The sequence below is a fragment of the Octopus sinensis genome, linkage group LG7 (assembly GCF_006345805.1).
Source record: "Octopus sinensis linkage group LG7, ASM634580v1, whole genome shotgun sequence".
In the NCBI taxonomy this organism is placed as follows: Eukaryota; Metazoa; Mollusca; class Cephalopoda; order Octopoda; family Octopodidae; genus Octopus; species Octopus sinensis.
In genome coordinates, this window is record NC_043003.1 from 107,261,951 (window position 1) to 107,285,451 (window position 23,501).

The 23,501-nt window shown below is 37.8% G+C and overlaps 1 protein-coding gene across 2 annotated transcripts in view; it reads right to left on the reverse strand.

Moving 5' to 3' along the window:
- Positions 1-23,501, reverse strand: part of LOC115214338 (dynein regulatory complex protein 9-like) — a 200,535-nt gene that overhangs the window by 160,228 nt on the left and 16,806 nt on the right. Inside the window, exon 2 of one of the 2 annotated variants that reach the window (XM_029783521.2) lies at positions 17,615-17,744. The exons of the other annotated variant lie outside the window; for it this stretch is intronic. Coding sequence (XP_029639381.1) covers positions 17,615-17,744 — 130 coding nt within the window. The remainder of the gene's footprint in view (positions 1-17,614; positions 17,745-23,501) is intronic. 2 annotated transcript variants of the gene reach the window in all.

Below are 23,501 nucleotides of genomic sequence, written 5' to 3' on the forward strand. Positions count from 1 at the left end.
AAGCAGACAAAGAAAATAATAATTATAATGTTAACGAACTATTTATAGACATTTTAAAACATAGATTACAAAAACAAGAACAAAAGCCACAAAAAATAAACAAAACAACACATTTATAATAAAAAACCAAATTCTTCAGTTTTCAAATTCAAAATCAACATCATATCAACATTTTGAAAACTTCTAGCCAGAAATTCTAAAACTTCAATTAAACTATTTCATTCACTCAATACATTAAATGAAAATATTTTCTTTACTTTATTTTAGAAATGGAAAATAAGAAGAAAAACTGCCAAACAAACATTCACAAATGGTTAGCCCTGATGGAATTATTTAGAATTATTTGAGGTTTTTCAATTTTTATGTCCAAGGTTTGTTATTTCACTATTGAAGAAAAGATCTAAATTAAAGTTTGATGTAATGAACCATTCATAGATTTGGTGCTGCTGGTATGAATTTATAAATGGTGCAGCAATTTACTTTTCATCATATTTCTTTCATTCGCTATCTTGGAATCTCGAAATTCTTGCATTGGAATTAATTATATGACATTATAAACATTATTGATTGAGGAAGAGGAGGAGGGAGGGAGGGAGGGAGGGAGCATTTTCGAAGAGGAGGATGTATTTTGTTTCATAGGAGAAACTTACCACCAACACAACAACAGCAACAACGACAACGGTGGTGGTGGTGAGGAGGAGGAGGAGGACGATGATGATGACGATGATGATGAGGAGGAGGAGGAGGAGGAGGAGGAGGATGGTGATGATGATGATGATGAGGAGGAGGAGGAGGAGAATGGTGATGATGATGATGATGAGGAGGAGGAGGAGGATGGTGATGATGATGAGGAGGAGGAGGGAAATAAATAAAATTATAAACCATTGAAAAAACAGTTTCCTTTTAAATTCTGTTCTGATTAACAGCGGAAATGTTGCTCTTTTGTTATTTATTATTATTATTATATTATTATTATTATTATTATTGTTATTATTATTATCATTATTATTATTATTATTATTATTTCATTATTATTATTATTGTTGTTGTTATTGTTGTTATTATCGTTATTATTTCATTATCGTTATTTCACTATCATCATTATCATTATTATTACTATCATCATCATCATCATCATTATTTTATTATTATCATTATTTCATTATTATTGTCATTATTATCATTATTATTATCATTATCATTATTATTTTTATTATTATCATTATTATTATCATTATTATTATTATTATTATTATTATTATTATTATTATTTTTATTATTATCATTATTATTATCATTATTATTATTATTATTATTTTTATTATTATCATTATTATTATCATTATTATTATTATTATCATTATCATTATTATTATTATTATTATTATTATTATTAAGTACATTTAATGTAGTTATGTGTACATTCATGTCATACACCGTGATACCTAGGTTTAATTTATTTTTAGAATTGTTTTTTCTGCTGTATTTCTTCTTTTACTTTTTTTTTAAACTGGTTTTTGACTGTGATTTAACATTTCATTTTGAGAAGGACCGAGAGAGCAACAGTGAGAGAAATGTGTGGGGTGTGAAGCTGTTCGATAAGAGGAGGACTGAGGACTTGATGGGGATGCTGGAGTTGGAGGAATTGATGGAATGGTCAGCAAGGGCGAATGGATTGAGGTGGTATGGGTATGTGTTGAGAAGGGATGAAGGGCATGTTCTGGGGTAAATGGAGCATGAAGGCAAGGTAGACGGAAGAAAAGGTGGAGGGCCAGGTGGAGGGGGAGATTGGGAGGGTTGGTTTCAAAAAGGAGGACCCCCAAAACCGGGCAAGATGGTGAGATTGTGTGAAGGAGGTTGCTATAAATTCAAAGGTTATTCTTTAAAAATGCTGGTTAGATTCATCATCGTCAAGGTTTATACCTGTTTAAAATTTTATCTGAAGATGGTGGATTATATGCTATAATGCAATCCAAGAATACATTAGTAAAATTTTACTGAAACAGCTGTCATAAATTTAAAAACCCATTTGTGATCTTGTATGAGTGTGTATGTGTGTGTGTGTGTGTGTGTGTGTGTGTGTGTGGTGTGTGTGTGTGTGTAGATTGAGAGGTAATGGTGTCAGTAAGACCCAAAGGGGTCAGGTAATGCTGAGTAAGCGCTATGGATAGACCATAGTTAAGCTCCAGGTTCAATGATTATATGAATGAGGAGTCAGCATGTGTATATATTAAAAAAATTTTTTCAGAGTGAGATTAAAAAACTAAGGCTGTGAAGATTTTAGAACATTTATAAATAGAAGGTCTTACAGCTGTTTCCAGGATATTTATTATATCCCTTCATCGGAGACGGTTTGAGAAAATGGTTAAGCAATAGTGAATTTAGATAAGATATAAAATATAGAATGAAGTGGAGGAATGAAAACAGATGTGAGATATGCAGGGATATTGCAGTTGTAGATCCATTATTTAGGCAGAATGGTGTACATATAAGATTCCAATACCTTATGAGTAAATTCTAATAGTATTTAAAATTGGTCATTCCAAGTATAGTTTTTACACAGTGCTATTGAATCAAGGGTTTTATTTAAAGTGACCTAAAAGTAGGGAATGTATTTGTAAGATCAAATCAAAAACAGGAAGAGAGGAATAAAGAAAAGAGAAAAAAGAAAAAAACAGGAAGAAAGAATAAAAAGGAAAAAGAAAAACAAGGAGAGATGATAAAGAAATGAAGACAGAGAAAGAGTACCAGTCAAGATAACTTGAAAGCAGGAATGGGGAGATGAGGGTGATAGAGAGAGAAATATATTAGAGTGTAAAAAGATGATAGGGTAAAGAGTAAAGGAGGGTCAGATAGAAGGAATGGTGAGTGATAGAGAGAGAGAGAGGTATAATAGTGTAAAAGGTAAAGGAGTGTCAGTTATGTAGTGATAGAGTCTAAGTGATGGGGCAGAGAGAGGGGTAGTAATATGGTGGAATGAAGAATTTAGAAATATAGATTATGTAGTTGGACAGGTCAGTGCTTAGTAGCAGAAGAAAATATGTGAAGATGTATACAGATGCATTATATTAGACATGTGTGTGAAAATTTCTTTTGTGATTTAAATTTCAAACTACTAGCCAATTGAATTAATCTAAATAATCATTACCTAGTGGTCAGAATCTCTAAACTCATAGTTATTTCGATCTTGAAAGGATGGACTTGGTGCTAACATAACTGTATCTATTATTATTATTATTATTATTATTAATATTAATAGTAATTTTTATTGACTTTTATAGCTTTATAATTTTATGAACTGAACCATGGTTTTAATTATTATTTTTCATCTCCCTATGTGTTAGTTTTTTTAAAACTATTAGCCAAATATGTATAATAACTGTGCTTATTAATATTAATATATACACTGATATATATTTTGTTTTATTTTGTTTTGTTTACCTTGCATTATTGTACCAATGAGTATTATATTATATAAGTGTAGCATTATGAAGTTTATGCATAAGTTTTTATCAGCCTCGCTTGGCCCTCGTGCCGGTGGCACATAAAAAGCACCATCCGTTCGTGGCCGTTTGCCAGCTCTGTCTGGCACCAGTGCTGGGTGGCACGTAAAAAGCACCCAACACTCACGGAGTGGTTGGTGTTAGGAAGGGCATCAGCCGTAGAAACACTGCCAGATTTGACTGGGCCTGATGAAGCCTTCTGGCTTCACAGACCCCAGTAGAACAGTCCAACCCATGCTAGCATGGAAAACGGACGCTAAACGATGATGATGATGATGATGATGATGATGATTTTACATTTTTATATTTATATGTATATGGAAAAATAATTTTTTTCACAATTATAACAAATTTAATTCTCTGAAGAGGCCGTGGGGCATCCTTGTTAATGCCTCATTTATACCTGCCTTTATGGCTTATAGGTTAAATGAGGTATGACTGCCCTTGCTGCCGAAACAGCTGTCAGATATGATTTAATTACATATTATATTTGAAATTTTATACTTATCTCTTTTGTCTATTTACATTACTGTATATTTGTATAATGCCTTTACTGATATGTAATGGTGTAATAAAGTATTGATTGGGTATCATCTGATAGTTGATGTTTTATTGATTTAAGTATGTTTCTCCATTTTCTAATTTTGTAGTATAGTAATATATAATAATATATATTTATACAGATATTTATACATATCAATATCTACATATACAACTCGTACTCATATGTATATGTATGTATATGGTCCAACCCATGCCAGTATGGAAAGCAGACGTTAAATGATGAGGATGATGATGATGATGATGCTGATATATAATTAAATACACAACTGAAAAAGCTACTAATAGTTTCATGCCATAATGATACTTGAGCAGGCATATTTATAAAATATGACATGAACCTTAAAGCAATCTTTCAGACTCTGCTTATTTGTGTTCTAATATATGTATGTATGTATATCATCATCATCAGCATCGTCGTTTAATGTCTGCTTTCCATGATGGCATGGGTTGGACGGTTTGACTGAGGATTGGAGAGCCAGATGGCTGCACCAAGCTCCAATCTGATTTGGCAAAGTTTCTACAGCTGGATGCCCTTCCTAATGCCAACCACTCTGAGAGTATAGTGGGTGCTTTAATGTGCCACTGGCACATGGCCCAGTCAGGTGTTTCTGGCAACGACCACACTCAAAAGGTGTTTTTTTGGTGCTACCTGCATGGGAGACAGTCCGGCAGTACTAGTAACGACCATGCTTGAATGTTGTTTTTCACATGTCAGTAAGGCAACACTGGTGCCTTTTACATACCGCTGACACAGGAGCCAATCCGTGGTCCTGGCAACGATCATGCTCAGATGTGCTTTTAACGTTCCACTGGCACGAGTGCCAATCAGCCGGTACTGTCATCGGCCACATCAGTGATTTTGATTTGATTTGATATTACTTGCCTCAATAGGTCTTCACAAGCAAAGTTCATTGTCCAGTGAATGAGGGGTACTCATAAGTGGGCTGGTTACCCCACTGGCATAGGCCATGGGCTATGGTCTCACTTGGCTTGTCGGGTCTTCTCAAGGACAGCATATCTCCAATGGCCTCGATCACTAGTCATTGCTTCAGTAAGGCCCAAAAAGCATCCAGCAGACTCTCTTTCTCTCTCTCTCTCCCTCTCTCTCTCTCTCTATATATATATATATATATATATAGAGAGAGAGAGAGAGAGAGGAGTGGCTGTGTGGTAAGTAGCTTGCTAACCAACCACATGGTTCCGGGTTCAGTCCCACTGTGTGGCATCTTGGGCAAGTGTCTTCTGCTATAGCCCCGGGCCAACCAATGCCTTGTGAGTGGATTTGGTAGACAGAAACTGAAAGAAGCCCATCGTATATATGTATATATATATATGTATGTGTGTGTTTGTGTGTCTGTGTTTGTCCCCCTAGCATTGCTTGACAACCAATGCTGGTGTGTTTACATCTCCGTAAATTAGCGGTTCGGCAAACGAGACCGATAGAATAAGTACTGGGTTTACAAAGAATAAGTCCCGGGGTCGATTTGCTCGACTAAAGGTGGTGCTCCAGCATGGCCACAGTCATGACTGAAACAAGTAAAAGAGTAAAGAGTAAAGAGTATATATATCAAATCAAATTAAATCCACAACAACAGAAAGAGCCGTTAATAGTCTCATGTTACTATGACACTTGAACAGGCATAGTTATAAAATACGCCATGTATCTTAAAGCAATCTTTCAGACTATTTATATGCTATATATCATCATCATCATCATTTAATGTCCATTGTCCATGCTGGCATGAGTTGGACGGTTTGGCCAGAGCTGACAATATGGAGAATTGCACAAGACTCCAGTCTGATTTGGTATCGTTTTCTACAGCTGGATGCCCTTTTGCAAAACAAAAATGACCATCCCAAAATACAACAATATATATAATAGGCTGGGATTTCGTTATTTTCTTTCTCTTTACCATACACGGGTTACAAATTCTGTTTGTTTGTGGAGACTTTTTTATTAGTAGGAGAAATAGTGATCTATTTGGCTGCTATTTCTAATATTTTCGGTATGTGGTTTTAACCCTTTATTATAATTAATATAATTCTTACCAAATTTGGTCTTTTCCATACCGAAAAATCTACTAGGTGAAATTTATTGATTTTATTAAATTAATTATATTTCACCCTTTTTGTATATATATATATATATATATATATATATATATATATATATGGATATCTTTGCTGCTTATTTTGATTATAATCAGCCCATTTGATTTATATGGATAATACCATACCAAATTCTGGTGCCTTTAACTTAAGTACCATATTCATCTGAATCTAAACTTTTACTGAACTTAGATATATATATATATATATATATATATATAAGAGAGAGCATATTATATTAAATCTCTGAGCAAAATATAAATAGTAGCAGTACGGAACCGTAACATATATTTCCCAACTAAGTGTGGTGTCCTATACAGGACAGTACTACTGATGTTTATAGCCCCAGGAAGATATCTCTTCCAGCTGGCTAATGACACACATTCTGTGTCTGATTAGTATTTGCGAGGGGAGGTCATTGCTCCCATCTCTAGCCTTACGTGATACACGTCCTCACCATCTGTTAATCACCAGCTAGTAATAAAAGCTCATTCCACTTGCAAATTACTATATATTTTTCTAGCAACTCACTGTCACTGATCTCGTAGAAGAGAGAGAATATTATATTAAATCTCTGAGCAAGATATAAATAGTAGCTGTATGGAATCATAACATATATTTGCCAACTATGTACACCCCTAAAAAATGTCTGTAAAATTGCCATTACTCTGACAATATCAAAGGAAATCAAACGAAATTTATACTGAATAAAATATATTATACATGCAAACATTATACAAAGTTGGAACACAAAACAATAAATATTTTCAAAGATATGAACAAAATATTAATTTTCAAACGATACAAAAATATGCACACTCTAAAAGATTATTTGCTATATTCAATATTTGGTGTGACCACCCCTACTTTCAATGACTGCATTAAGTCTTCTGGGCATAGGGTCAACTAAATTTCTGCAAATAATCGATGAAATTGACCTCCATTCGTCCTGAATGATGTCTTTCAACTATGTTACATTGTGGGGTTTTTGTCCTCAACCTTCCTTTTCAAAACACCCCATTATCTATCGGGTTTAAATCAGGTGACATGGTAGGCCAAATGCCTTTACCTTTTCATCTGACAAAAACTTACTCATCATCTTTGAATATGTTTAACCTTTCGTTACTCTTTTACTTGTTTCAGTCATTTGACTGCGGCCATGCTGGAGCACCGCCTTTAATCGAGCAACTCGACCCCGGGACTTATTCTTTTGTAAGCCCAGTACTTATTCTATCGGTCTCTTTTGCCGAACTGCTAAGTAACGGGGACATAAACACACCAGCATCGGTTGTCAAGCAATGCTAGGGGGACAAACACAGACACACAAACATACACACACACATATATATACGACGGGCTTCTTTCAGTTTCCGTCTACCAAATCCACTCACAAGGCTTTGGTCGGCCCGAGGCTATAGTAGAAGACACTTGCCCAAGGTGCCACACAGTGGAACTGAACCCGGAACCATGTGGTTGGTAAACAAGCTACTTACCACACAGCCAGTCCTGCACCTGTATTTACTGTATTTATTTTGAGATGCTCTGTGTTTCTTTCAATTAATTCTAAATATCACAAAGAATTTAGTAAAATAACTTAGTTATCATTAAGCTAGTGTTAGGAATGTAAATTGTGACTAAGGTTTAGGGGAAGATTTTAATTCAAAACTTATGAAAACAAGACATTTGTGCTACAGACCAGAGCCGGTTTCAGCCGGGTTGGTAATGAAAGGGTTAAGATCATTATCATGTTGGAACATGGAATGCTTCCTAGTTCCTCGATGCTTTTCAACATTGTTTTCTGCAATATGTCACAATAAAGCCTTGAATCCACCGTGAGTCTTCCCACACCAGTGAGTCCTCCCCAAAGCATAACATTTCTGCCACCATGTTTCACAGTAGGTTCAGTGCATTTGTCCCTATTGTCTTCACCTGGTTGTTGCCCTACTCATTTAATTCCATCTGACCCAAACAAGTTGATTTTAGTCTCGTCTTTATTCCCAAACTCCTTCCCCTGACTCACATAGGTTTCGGCAAAAGAAAGACGACTTGATTTATGCCTGGTCATGAGGAGAGGCTTCCTACAAGGAACGCATCCATAAAGACCACACTGGTTCAAACTTCAGCAATCAGTTTGGGTGGATAAACTCTTGTCACTAACAAAAGACACCTCTTGGGCCAAAGACGAAGTGGTACGACACCTGTCGTCCAGCATCCAACGTTGGATGTGGCAAATATTACGCACAGTCAACCTGGATGATGTTTATTGCTCAGCCGTCCAGTAGCTTTGTACTTCTGAATTACTTTGGCAATTGTGTTTACGCCAATATGTATTCGTTTGCTAATTAATTTGTATCCTAAACCATTTTTGTGCAAATTAAAAATAATTTCCTTCAAAACTTCAGACAATTCTTTTCCTTTTGGTGCCATTTTAATTACAATGAAGAAGATTTTCACCATGGTACACAAATCAGAATTCCTACAGATACAATAACAATGACCGATGCAAAAATACCAGGAGAAATAATATATTAGAATTGAAATTATTAGCAATATCTGAATTTAGTAAAAAAAAAAAAAAAAATTGGATAAAATATTGAATATAACAAATAATCCTTCAGGGTGAACATATTTTTGTATTGTTTGAAAATTAATATTTCGTTCATATCTTTGAAAATATTTATTGTTTTGTGTTCCAAATTTCTATAATGTTTGCATGTATAATATATTTTATTTTGTATAAATTTTGTTTGATTTTCTTCAATATTATCAGGATAATGGCAAGTTTACTGATATTTTTAGGAGTGTATACTTCCATGAGATACTATATAAATATATATACACACACACACACACACACACACACACACACACACACACACACATGTATGTATATACATATGTTAGCAGCAGCAGCATTTCAACATCCCCTTTTCCATGTTTGTAAGGGTCACATGGAATTTGGTGAGGCAGATTTTCAATTGGCAAATGCCCTTCCAGTCACCAACTCTCACCTGCTACTATCAGTTTTCATCCACCAAATCTACTCACAAGGCCTTGGTTGACCTAGGTTTATAGTAGAAGACACTTGCACCAAGGTACCACACAATGGGACTGAACCTGAATCCATGTGGTTGGGCAGCAAACTTCTTACCACACAGCCACTCCTGCACATATACATATATATTGGCAAGCTGGCAGACACATTAGTGCACCGGGTGAAATGCTTAGCGGTATTTCGTCTGCCATTACGTTGTGAGTTCAAATTCCGCCGCGGTCGACTTTGCCTTTCATCCTTTCAGGGTCAATAAATTAAATACAAGTTACTCACTGGGTCAATGTCATCGACTTAATTCCTTTGTCTGTCCTTGTTTGTCCTCTCTATGTTTAGCCCCTTGTGGGCAATAAAGAAATATATATATATATAATAATAATAATTGAAGAAAAGAAGGATAATAATGCCCCTTGTTAAAAATCAAAGTGATATAAATAAACACACACACACACACACATATATATATCATTTGTAGAAATACATAAATCTGGAGAAGCACACCCAGTAGTGTTTGGGGTCTGAAGATACTTTGTAGGGCTAAACCCCTTATGAGTGAGAAACCCAGGGTAACCCCATAAACCAGCCTACCCCACTATTATATATATATATATATATATATATATAGGAAGAATTCATGAAAAAAGCAAAAGACGAAGACAGGTGGTGTAGAAAACAAACAGATGTATTAGTATAACGCTCGGGAGATTGAAAAAGTCTTTAATGTTTCGAGCCTATGCTCTTCCACAGAAAGGAACACAGAAAGAAACAAGGAGAGAAACAAGGAAAGAAAAAAATGAGTGCAGTGCCTATCAATCTATCATGGTGAATGCAGGACAGCAGGGTCACATAGGAGATCTAAGAAGTAGGGGAGATAACAAAGTAGTAGTGATCCCAAAACGAAGGTGCGCATGTGTGCAAGAGAGTACGTATGTGCATATATATATATATATATATATATATATCATCATCATCATCATCGTTTAACATTGGCTTTCCATGATAGCATGAGTTGGACGATTTGACTGAGGGCTGGCAAACCAAATGGCTGCACCAGGCTCTAATCTTGATCTGGCAGAGTTTCTACAGCTGGATGCTTTTCCTCACGCCAACCATTCCAAGAGTGTAGTGGGTGCTTTTATGTGCCACCAGCATGAGGGCCTGTCAGGCAGTACTGGCAACGACCACGCTCGAATCATTTTACACATGCCACCGGCCAGTAAGGCGACATTGATAACAATCATGCTCGAATGGTGCCCTTTTATGTGCCACCGGCATGGAAGCCAGTTGGCTGCTCTGGCAATGATCACGCTCGGATGGTGCTCTTTGCACCCTACTTAGCACCATATATATATATATATTTATATATATAAATACACACACATACACTCATACATTCACATACACACATGTTATTGCCAATATTGTTGAAAGAATCTTAAATGTTAAACACGTTTTGTGTGTCTTCTTTTGGTGGAGAAATCTGACAATGAATTGTTATTCTCTCTCCAAAGAATTCAAAATCAGAAGAGTCTGCAATGGATTCTATATTCTTCTTTTGCATAATCTTGTCTGTTACCTACTGGTTCCAAATTTACCATTCTCAGCAGAAACTTCCATCTTAGAACATTAAATAAACATTTTCTAATCCATCAGATAAGAATTTATAATGCTCAAACTCTATTTTTAAGTCAGCAAATTGGATTCTTAATTATTTTATTTCTGTCATTATTTTTAGTTTTTATGTATTTGTTTTCATTTTGATTCAATTAAAAATAGCAAAAATCCAATTTAGGAATAGTCATTAACAAAATAATTTTTTTTTTTTTAATGTTTAAAAATCAACAACAGAGACATACCAAAAAAACTCCATATTTTTAACTTAAAGTGATTTCCAAAATAGAAAGGCGAAAAAAAAAAAACAGAAATATAAAAAAATTATGAAAAAAAGGAGAAAAACCTAATTCTTCTATTATGTCTTCAAAATGGATTCTGTTCCACAAAATTCTTGAACAAACGAAAAAGCATGCGAATAATCTCAGAAGAGATCGTAAATGCAGATTTCATTTTAAGTTGTGCAATTGAGTTTTATTATTTTAGCTTACCGATTCTGAAGATTTGACAGAATCTCTTGGTATTTATGAAATTCGTTCTTATCTGTAGCTTAACTTGATCTTTACTTAAATTAGGAAAAAAAATTTTCTTTATTCTTGTTACATTTCTCCTTTTTTTCTTCTTCTTCTTCCCTTTTTTTCTTCTTCTTCTTCCCTTTTTTTTTTACTTCTTCTTCTTATTATTATCATTATTATTATTATTATCATTATTATTATTTAGAAAAAGGCAGTAAGCTGGCAGAATTGTTAGCACACTGGACGAAATGCTTAGCAGTATTTCATCTGCCGCTATGTTCTGAGTTCAAATTCCACCGAGGTCAACTTTGCCTTTTATCCTTTCAGGGTCAATAAAATAAGTACCAGTTGCATACTGGGGTCATTGTAATTAACTCATTGCCACCTCCCCCAAGCTGCTCTTGTGGCAAAATTTTGAAATAATTATTATTATTATTCAGAAGGTGGCAGCAAGCTGGCAGAGTTGTTACCCCACCAGACAAAATGGCAAAATGTTTAAAGACATTTCTTCCAGAACTTTTTCACCAGGGCCCACTTCATCTGTCTTCCTTCCAGGGTTGACAAAATAAGTACCAGTTGAGCTGGGATCAGTGTAATTGACATGACCCACCACCCTTAAAACTTTCAGGACTTCTACATATAGCAGAAAAGATTATTGTTATTATCGTCGTCGTCGTCGTCGTCGTCGTCATCATCATCATTATTATTATCATTATTATTATTATTACCTCTGCCTTAGCGAAGGCAGAGGTATTGTTTTCAGTCATATTTGTTTGTTTGTTTGTACATGGACAAGATATCTCAAGAACCGCTGGATGGATTCAAATGAAACTTTCAGGGATGTTTGGCCCCATGACTAACACGAACTGATTAGATTTTGGGATTAATCTGGCCCCAGACAAGGATTCTGGATTATTTTTTGGTTTTTTTTTACTAAAATTTTGAGAGAGGTCGTGTTCCTTTTTAGTATCCTCATTTGGGAGAGCAGTCAAGATTATTTCAGATATTCTCGTTTTAAAAATCATCTCAGGCTAATCGTTGAGAGGATGTTGGTGTTGCCTTGGCAGAGATTTGCGCTGTGAGTGCTCTTATTATTATTATTATTATTATTTTTATTATAAAGTTGGAAAGCTGGCAGAATCGTTAGCATGCTGGATGAAATGCTTAGCGGTATTTCACTCGTCACTACATTCTGAGTTCAAATTCTGCCGAGGTCAACTTTACCTTTCATCCTTTCAGGGTTGATAAAATAAGTACCAGTGAAACACAGGGGTCGACTAGTCCCCTCCCCACAAATTGGAGGCCTTGTGCCTATAGTAGAAAGCATTATTATTATTATTATTATTATTATTATTATTATTATTAAGGTGGCAATCAGGCTGAACTGTTAATGAACTGAACTGCATGGCAGCAGTTTCTTGCGACTCTTTATGTTTGAGTTCCAATGTCACCAAGGTCAACTTTGCCTTCCACCCTTTCAAGGTTGATAAAATAAAGTACCAATAGAGTACCAGGGTCAACAATTGACTATCACCAACACACACACATACACACACACCACTTCCCCCCAGAAAGGCAAGTTAAAGACTTGAAGTAACAAAATTGTCAACAAGGAGCAGGAATGGTTAGGGTTGCAATAAAACTTAGTGCTATGGTAGCAGGAGTGAATGAGTAAGGGGAGGAGGAAGAGGGGGAGGAAGAGAGGGGAAGGGGGAGGAGACAAACTTCACTCACAAATTTTTTCAAACATACAACAGCAGGAGTGGCTGTGTGGTAAAGTAGCTTGTTTACTAACCACATGGTTCCGGGTTCAGTCCCACTGCGTGGCACCTTGGGCAAGTGTCTTCTACTATAGCCTCAGGCCGACCAAAGCCTTGTGAGTGGATTTGGTAGACAGAAACTGAAAGAAGCCCGTCATATATATGTATATATATATGCGTGTGTGTGTTTGTGTGTCTATGTTTGTCCCCTAGCATTGCTTGACAACCGATGCTGGTGTGATTATGTCCCCCGTTACTAAGCGGTTCAGCAAAAGAGACCAATAGAATAAGTACTGGGCTTACAAAAGAATAAGTCCCTGGGTCGAGTTGCTCGATTAAAGGCGGTGCTCCAGCATGGCCGCAGTCAAAATGACTGAAACAAGTGAAAGAGTAAAAGAGAGAGAGAGATATGTGTCTGTGTTTGTATGTCTGTGTGTCTGGCAAAGACACCATGGCTTAAAGTGGCTAAAGTATTCAGCTCACAGTCATAAGGTCATGTGTTCAATTCCTGGTGGCCCTTGTTCTATTTGAGCTAGTCACTTTATTTCGTTTTGCCCCAATCATCCAACTGACAAAAATGGGTTGTCATTCAAAGGGGCCAGCCTCGTCACATTCTGCGTCACATTGAATCTCCCTGAGAACTACCTTAAGGGTATATGCATCTAAAGGCGGCGAGCTGGCAGAAACGTTAGCACTCCGGGCGAAATGCGTAGCTGTATTTCGTCTGCCGTTACGTTCTGAGTTCAAATTCCGCTGAGGTCGACTTTGCCTTTCATCCTTTCGGGGTCAATAAATTAAGTACCAGTTACATACTGGAGTCGATGTAATCGGCTTAATCCGTTTGTCTGTCCTTGTTTGTCCTCTCTGTGTTTAGCCCCTTGTGGGTAGTAAAGAAATAGGTATACACATCTGCGGAGTACTCAGCCACTTGCATGTTAATTTCACAAGCAAGCTGTTTTGCTGGTAAAATTAACTGGAACACTCGTCGTTGTAACTGACAGAGTGTTTGTTATGTATGTATGTGTGACTACAAATATTAAGAGATCAAATGAATGCATATGTGTGTGTGTGTGTATGTGTGTGTGTGTGTGTGTGTGAGCATTTGCATATCTTTGACTGTTTTCTGCAATTGCGATAAACTGATAAAGCATTGTGTCAAAACAAAAGTAACTTTGTCATGTATTACTCGACCCAAGCTGCATAAATACTCTCTTATCACTCTTGCCATTACAAATGCTGTGAACCAGCTGCTGCTGTAGTCTTATCAGAAACCAATGACTTGATTGTTCACAAAATGCACAGCAAACAACAGCAACAATAACAATAAGTTGGATTTGTTTGCTTCCCCTCTTAATCTACACAAACATTCAATTCTACCCAGCTGACTCTGACCCATCTTAATTTAATCTAACTCCATTTGATTCAATTATAATTTACTGCATGTCCCTTCTCTCTTCCTTTTGTCACTGTGTAAAACCCACCTAAGTCGCCTATCTCTCTTCATTATTGCTATGACTCTGACATTGTCCTGATAGATATCTACCTATTCCATCCTATCTTCTCCATCTCATTAAAGTTTGCTTGTAGCCCGAGCTGTTGCATTCTGTTTTGGAAACCGCCAGCATGGCTTCCATTTCCCAATGTTTCCGCTTTCATTTCCTGATGTTTCCGTATCCACCGTGTGCCCACCCTTGCCTGCCACCATCATCTATACCAGAAACCTTTCACGGCAACCCCTTTCTCCCACCTCCATCAGTACTGGCTCCCACCTTGCTGCAACACAAACACTGTAGCTTGTTAGTTTGTACCAAAGAATACAAAACTGAACATGACTAAGCATGTACTTAGTTTCATTGTTTTGTTAATTAAACAGCCAATTATCCATACATAATGAATTAACTACCCTTATCTTATCTATTTACCTAACTTACCTGTCCTTGTATTAACATTCCTTTGTACTAATGCTGGTATATGGCACCCGCCACCAACGAAGGTGACAATAATTAATGCATGTATTTACTTGTATCTCTACTAACACTGCTTGTACTAATGCTGGAATAGCACCGACCTCCAGTGGAGGCAGCAGTGTAACATGAATGATGGTGGATTAAATGTGAGGACAACTGCTATGACATGTCTGTTAACAAACACTCGTTACAACCCACTTTTCAGATGCCAAGAGTCACAGTTCCCCATCCTCATGTTACCACCTGCCTCCTCTTACACTCCATCAGAGTTGGCACTATCAACGTAGGCACATTGAAAGGTAGGTTTGGTGAGATTGGTGAAATGCTTGAATAGAGACGTGTTGATGTGTGTTGCATCCAAGAAGTGAGATGGAGTGGGGCTTCAGCCAGGTTCCTTACTAACAAAAGGCATAGGTATAAATTCTTCTGAAAGGGCAATGGGGTAGGAGCTCTAGCAGAGGAATGGGTAAATAAAGTAATTGAGGTAGCCAAAGTATGTGCTGGAGTACATAAGCTTAAACTAGTTTTGCAGATTAACACACCCTAACTAGGTCTGTCAGATGAACAAAAGGACTCCTTTTTGACGCTCTTTTGCAGGCTACCTCAAAGACAAATGATAGTGACCCTATGCTGAATTCAAAGGACATGTTGGACAACACCCAGGGTGTCTTCCATAAGGTACATGGAGGCCATGGAATCGGTTCCTGAAATGAGAAGGGGAGAAGGTTGCTGGAGTTCTGTGATGCATATGACCAAATGATCTTCAGAAAGCCAGCCGGTTACCTAATAACCTATAAATCCGATGACCACACCAGCCAGATTGACTATATTCTCACCAGTAAGTGTGATTCATGATCGCTCATAAATGCAAAGTCCTTCCCTGATGAAGAATGTACCCTACAACATAGATTAGTAATTAGTGATTTCCGACTACAGGCAAGAAGGATTCCAAGAAGCAAACCACTCTGGAAAAGAAGGATCTATAAGCTTAAGGATCCTTTGAATAGTCAGAGATTTAGAGATGTCTTAACTGAAGCATTTAATGAGAAGGCGAGGGGCCTGGTGCAGACTCCTGGCTTCCCAAACCCCAGTCGAACTGTCCGATCCATGCCAGCATGGAAAACAGACACTAAATGGTGGTGGTGTTGGTGGTGGTGAGGGGAGGATGGGAGGAGGAGGAGGAGTTATAGAAATGTGACATAGAGAATAACTGGAAGTTCCAACGAAACAACTTACTGAGAGCCACTGAACAAATTTTTGGTTGGTGCTGAGTCCTGGCCAGACCTTGAGTGACATGGTGGCAGAACAGTCTAGTTGACAGGGCCATTAGGGAAAAGAAACAGGCTTTTGGGAGCAATGGAAAGGTGGTGGTAGCAAGAAACTGTATCGGATAATTAGAATGCAGGTATACTCAGCCATGGAAGAAGCAGAAAGGAAGAAGTTTGCCAATGTTCTGCAACACGAGGACCAGCAGCTTGAAGTGTTTCAGTTTGCAAGGCAGCGTAGCAAGGAAAATGGTGATGCGGGAGAGAAGTGTGTTCATATAAATGATAGCTCATTTTTTTCTTTTTTCTTTTACTTGTTTCAGTCATCTGACTGCGGCCATGCTGGAGCACCGCCTTTAGTCGAGCAAATCGACCCCAGGACTTATTCTTTGTAAGCCCAGTACTTATTCTATCGGTCTCTTTTTGCTGAACCGCTAAGTGACGGGGACGCAAACACACCAGCAACGGTTGTCAAGCAATGCTAGGGGGACAAACACAGACACACACACATACATATATATATATATACATATATACGACAGGCTTCTTTCAGTTTCCGTCTACCAAATTCACTCACAAGGCATTGGTCAGCCCGGGGCTATAGCAGAAGACACTTGCCCAAGGTGCCACACAGTGGGATTGAACCCGGAACCATGTGGTTGGTTAGCAAGCTACTTACCACACAGCCACTCCTGCGCCTATTTGCAGTGACTCTGCAAAGAAAGGGGCTTGGAAGTGCCATTACGAAAGGCTGCTAAATGTAGAGGGCTCATGGGAGAAGGAGAGTCTGCTTAAAGTGGATCCATCTGAGGGGCCAGCAATAAAATAAATATAAACAAAATTAATTTAGGAAAAGAATAAGGAGCAGATGTGGCTGTGTGATTCAGAAACTTGCTTCTCAACCATGAGATCTTGGGTTCAGTCCCACTGTGTGGCACACTGGGTAAGCGTCTTCTACTATAGCCCCAAACTGACCAAAGCCTTGTGAAGGGGCCTGGTAGATGGAAACTGAAAGAAGTCCATCATGTGTGTGCGCACGCGTGCGTGTGTGATTCCACCATCAATTGACAACCAGTGTTGGTTTGTTTATGGTTCCATAACTTAGCGGTTTGGCAAAATAGATTGATAGAATAAATGTCATACTTGAAAAAGTGGTTATTGGTCAACTAAACCCATAGAGATGGTGCCACAGTCCACAGTCCAATAACAAATAAACAATAAAAACAATTATATATAATACATATAAAAGGCATAAATCTATGGCTTACTTGTTTTTCTTGCGAGGTCCCTTCAAAAGTGTCGGGCATGATGTGACCAAGAATAGCAAATTGATCAACGCAGTCTTTTAATATAGTGACCAAATATATGGACTCCAAGCTTTTGATTTTCACAGTGGAACTAAAAACAAAATAACAAAAAGTAAAACAGAGATGTTATCGGAGTAAAGATTATTTGCCAACATAACATGGCAGTCTTGATTTAGAACGAATGTTGCTGTAATTTAGCCCCAGGAGAAATCATCTCCAGGTGGTTATACGACATGATGTGTGTCCTTATATTTTCGAACAAGGGAAGCTAGCACCACCTCTAGCCAAACAAATATTCTGTGCCGACAAAGGGAAATAACCCGGAAATCATGATACACAGATATTGTTTTGAGCTGAGTTGGGGTGCTAGATTCCCTTGTTCAAAAATATAAGGACACAGATCATGTCGTATAGCCAGCTGTAGACAATGTCCCCTGCAAAGACAACCCCAATTTTACTTAACTTGGTGTGTCCTCTCAAGCACAGCAAAGCACCAGGAGCCTGGATCCCCTATCATCCCCTCTGTGAAGCCCATATATATATATATATATATATATATATATATATATATATATATATACACACACATGTATGTATACATATATATACATACATCTACTAAACATGTAGGAAATTCTGTCAGTGGGTGTGTTTGTGGAGTTGTTGGCTGAAAACCTCATGGCATACTCAGATTGTTGAAAAAAATCGATAATAGGGCCCCTGGAAGGGATCCTTCTCTATAGCTAAGGGAAATAACTCATTCATTTTCCTAAATGATTTGGTAAAAATGAAATTGAGTATGCTTATTTCTTAGTATTTGAACTATTAGAGTTATTTTCACAATTTATCCAGTACAACCCTTACACAAGTATATAGTATTTTCCTAAACAATAGATCCCCTTATTTCAGTAAGTGACTTATTCATGAATATACCAACACTAGCGCCCCTGAGGGTAATCTTCTCTGGGAATGCACAAAAGCCCTTTTCAGAGTTATTTACTTTGAATTGTTATTATCTCATATCTGATCAGCCTGTTATTACGTAGCATGCTTCATGATTTTTGTATGCATACCTTATTAGTATTTCCTCCTAAGTTCTATATACTCTGAGAATGTATTAAAACCCTTTTCAGGGCTACTTTATTTGAATTCTTACTATCAGGTAACTACTTTCATGTTATTACATAACTGACTTCACAATTTGGGTATTCATAACTTATTGAAAATTCCTAAAAGCACGATCCTGTCCAAGATAGTTCGGTATTCTCTGTAAATGCAAAAAAAACTGTTTTAAGGGCTACATATTTTGTATTGTTATTAGATTAGTGAAACAATTATGAGAATGGAACCAAGGCATCAGCCCCGCTTTCCCAGGAATTACCGGGTACATCAGCTAGTACATATATATATATATATATATATTTATATACTCTTATTCTTTACTCTTTTACTTGTTTAAGTCATTTGACTGCGGCCATGCTGGAGCACTGCCTTTAGTCGAGCAAATCAACCCCGGGACTTATTCTTTGTAAGCCCAGTACTTATTCTATCGGTCTCTTTTGCCGAACTGCAAAGTGACGGGGCCGTAAACACACCAGCATCGGTTGTCAAGCAATGCTAGGGGGACAAACACAGACACACACACATATATATATATACATATATATGACAGGCTTCTTTCAGTTTCTGTCTACCAAATCCACTCAGAAGGCATTGGTCGGCCCGGGGCTATAGCAGAATACACTTGCCCAAGATGCCACACAGTGGGACTGAACCCGGAAACATGTGGTTGGTTAGCAAGCTACTTACCACACAGCCACTATATATATATATATATATAGAGAGAGAGAGAGATATAGATATAGATATCTATCTATCTATATATATATATATAGACAGATAGATAGATATATATATATCAAAAGGATGTGTTATAATACTATTCCACGTATACAAAAACAGCCACACTGACAATCCAACATATGTCCATCATCAGCTGCCTCATGGATATCATTATGGTTTCGCCATCTGGGCAGCACCATTCAATCTGGCGGTGTCAACAGCACTAAAAGAAGTGCTGTTTGGGAACAAAACACACACACACATATATGTGTGTGTGTGTGTGTGTGTGTGTGTGTGTGTGTGTGTGTTGTGTGTGTGTGTATATGCATATATAGGCAAGCTGGTAGAAAAAGCGGCGAGCTGGCAGAAACGTTAGCATGCCGGGCGAAATTCATAGCCGTATTTCGTCTGTCGTTACATTCCGAGTTCAAATTCCGCCGAGGTCGACTTTGCTTTTCATCCTTTCGGGGTCGATAAATTAAGTACCAGTTACACACTGGGGTCGATGTAGTTGACTTAATCCCTCTGTCTGTCCTTGTTTGTCCCCTCTGCGTTTAGCCCCTTGTGGGTAATAAAGAAATATATATATATACATATATATATATGCATATGCATGTATGTCTTTGTGTTTGGGTTTGTCTCTCCACCACTGCTTTTGATGACTGGTGTTGGTTTGTTTACATCGCTGTAACTTAGCAGCTTGGCTAAAAGAGATTGATAGAATAAGTACCAGGCTTTAAAAAAAAATCTAAGAACTGGGGTTGATTTGTTCACCTGAAATTCATCAAGGCAGTGCCCCAGCATGGCTGCAGTCCAATGACTGAAACAAGTAGAAGATAAAAGGACACACAATTTTGTTGTTTTAAGTAATTCTAACAAAGTGAGAGAGAGAGAGAGAGTTGTGTGGAAGAGTGAAAGACAAAAAAGAAAGAAGCGTTGACCTCATTCTTTAACCAGTTCTTTATTGTGTAAAGCTAAAAGACAAAACTGATCTCTATGCAGTTCAGAGAACTGAAACCTGTCACAATTACCACAAGGTATTCCATCAGATTCTCTAAAATATTTCTGCTAATTTACCATTTTCTTATAGGTAAGAACAAACAAAATTAAATACATTATCAAAGTTTTCTTTTCTGAGAATTTTCCAAGTTTTATCTAATGAAATTAGATAAAACTTGTTTTCCTGACTAATTATATATATATTTCTTTATCCTGGTTATTTTTGCTTATTATTTTTATTTTCATTTTCTAATTAGCTTTTTCTAATAATATAATTTCAGCTAATCTTTGAAGTAATTTAACTTAGCAAGTTGCAAGAACTTGCACTGAATCATTGATACAGAATTATTATCCTTGAACATTTCTAAGTTTGAACTTCTAAGAAATTACGAAAACCGCTGATTGGATTAGTTGCATTTCAGATTTAGAATTCTACTAATCTAGACTCAAAAATTTGTTGTCATTCATTTTGTGTTTTGTTTCGTTTTGTTTTTTTTTTTTTTCCTTCATTGCTTCATCAGAGGAAGTGAAAAGTCACTGACTTTCTTCTTAGGATCTCATGCTTCAGCAAAAAGAAACCCATCTATCAGACATCTATTGGTTCTTCCTTTATCAACCTCTGGACTATGGCCATTCTGGGGCACCTCCTTCGAGAGTTTAGTCAAACAAATCACACCCCAAAAGGACAAAAGGCAAAGTCGACCTCAGCAAAAATTGAACTCAGAACTTAAGGAACTGGGAGAAATGCTACTAAGTATTTTAAAAAACTTGTATACATCTCAATGCATGCTGCCTAAAAATGACATACAATGGAATGTGCCTATCAGCTGAGCCAGAGGCTAAAATTAAAGCATTGAAAATCAGCAGCCCATAGCTTTCCTTACTCAGCACTGGTTATAGGAAGTTTCACCATAAACATTTTTAACATAGAAAAATTCAGCATAAAAAAAATTAAAAATAAATTACAAAAAGACTGGCCTCCATGCTGGTGGCACGTAAAAAGCACCATCCGATCGTGGCCGTTTGCCAGTCTCATCTGGCACTTGTGCTGGTGGCACGTAAAAAGCACCCACTACACTTACAGAGTGGTCGGCGTTAGGAAGGGCATCCAGCTGTAGAAACTCTGCCAGATCAGACTGGGCCTGGTGCAGCCTTCTGGCTTCCCAGACCCCAGTTGAACCGTCCAACCCATGCTAGCATGGAAAGTGGATGCTAAACGATGATGATGATGATGATGATAATGATTAACTGCTTTCTTAAAATGGCAACTTCATCTGCTAAACCTACCAATTACAGAAAATTATCTTTTAAAAATGAGTTTTCTAGTTTACAGTCAGCTGTGTGCTTCCTTTATGTTGAAATTTCCTCTGACAAATTTTCCAAAGGGAAAAATATTTTAAGGTGAATTTTCTGGACATGGCTTCATGCCATCATATTTACTCTAATTAAATGTTCTGTTCCCAGCAAACATTAACGAGACGTTTTCCAAGAGAGCCTCTCTTTGTTAATGATTTCTATGGAATATAAAAAAAATAAGTCCCACTTTACAAGCTATTGATTAATGAGTGTTAATTAGAAATGAGAACTACTTGTCTGCATGAACACCCAAGTACAAACGAGCTGAGAGAAGAACTGGGCAGAAGAGGAATCAGGTGTAGTGTGTAAGAGAGAGAGAGAGGAGAGAGAGAGAGCTGTGCTGGTCTGAACATGTGGTGTGCATGGAGGATGAGTGCTATATAAGGAAGTATTGAGTACTGAGAAGACCCCCTTCGGTCACGAATGACCATGGGATTGCACCTAGAAAGTTACCCTCCCAAGCACAAGTCCGGGCAAGTTTGTTTATGGAAGACCAGCAGTCACCCATGCATACCAGCCTCCCCTCTCCACGCCACCAGTGTTATCCAAGGGAAAAGCAAAGGGGCCAATACAGCTTGGCACCAGTGACGTTGCAACTCATTTCTACAGCTGAGTGAACTGAAGCAATGTGAAATAAAGAGTCTTGCTCAAGGACACGACACGCAGCCCGGTCCGGGAATCAAACTCACAACTTCACAATCGTAAGCTCAATGCTCTAACCACTGAGCCATGCACCTTCACTGAGTCCTACAAGTAAATGAAACCTGTTGAAAAGGGAGGTCAAAGAAGAGGAGATTGGCCTGATGGTGGACAAAGAACTGGACTGATTGGCAATATGTCATGCAGCAGAAAACCCAGTGATTTATAGTAAAACATGCCCTGGCACAAGAAGCCATAATATATATATATTGTAAGAAAGCAGTGAGCAGGCAGAAACATTAGCGTGCCAGGTGAAATGCTAGGTGGTATTTTGTCTGTCTGAGTTCAAATTCCACCGAGGTCAACTTTGCCTTTCATCCTTTCGGGGGTCGATAAATTAAGTACCAGTTGCGTACTGGGGTTGATCTAATCGACTGGCCCCCTCCCCCAAAATTTCAGACCTTGTGCCTAGAGTAGAAAAGAATACATATATATTGTAAGTTCCAAAATTTGAACAGAAACGCAACAAAGAAACAAACGAAAAATTCACACACAGGACAGGATGTTGCTAATTCCTCATCAGTTATCATCACCATTCCTCCAGATCTTCCTCTCTCTGAGGCAGATTGCTCCCTCATCAGTAGGGGTCTGCACTTCATCCCCCTCACTCCATCCAGCAACGAATTTCGGACACGTGCCAATATCCACAGCTTCGTGCACGGTTTTAGGTTGTGTGCGCTTTTCCGCGACACTCCACCTGCATCTAATGAGGAGGACTGCTTCACCGACCTAGGCCACCGACCATCCCAGTGGACGCCAGCTCCTGGCCAGTTCCAAGCAGTCGATCTTTTTGCAGGCGCCTGCCAGCGCACTGGGGACCGGTTTAACTTTTCCAGGCATCACTATCATCTGAACATCTCCCCAGCCAAACTCTCAGCCCCTCAATGTCTCCGATGCCACACTGACATCATCATAAAATCGGCTGACAAGGGTGGAGCCATGGTAGTTTGGC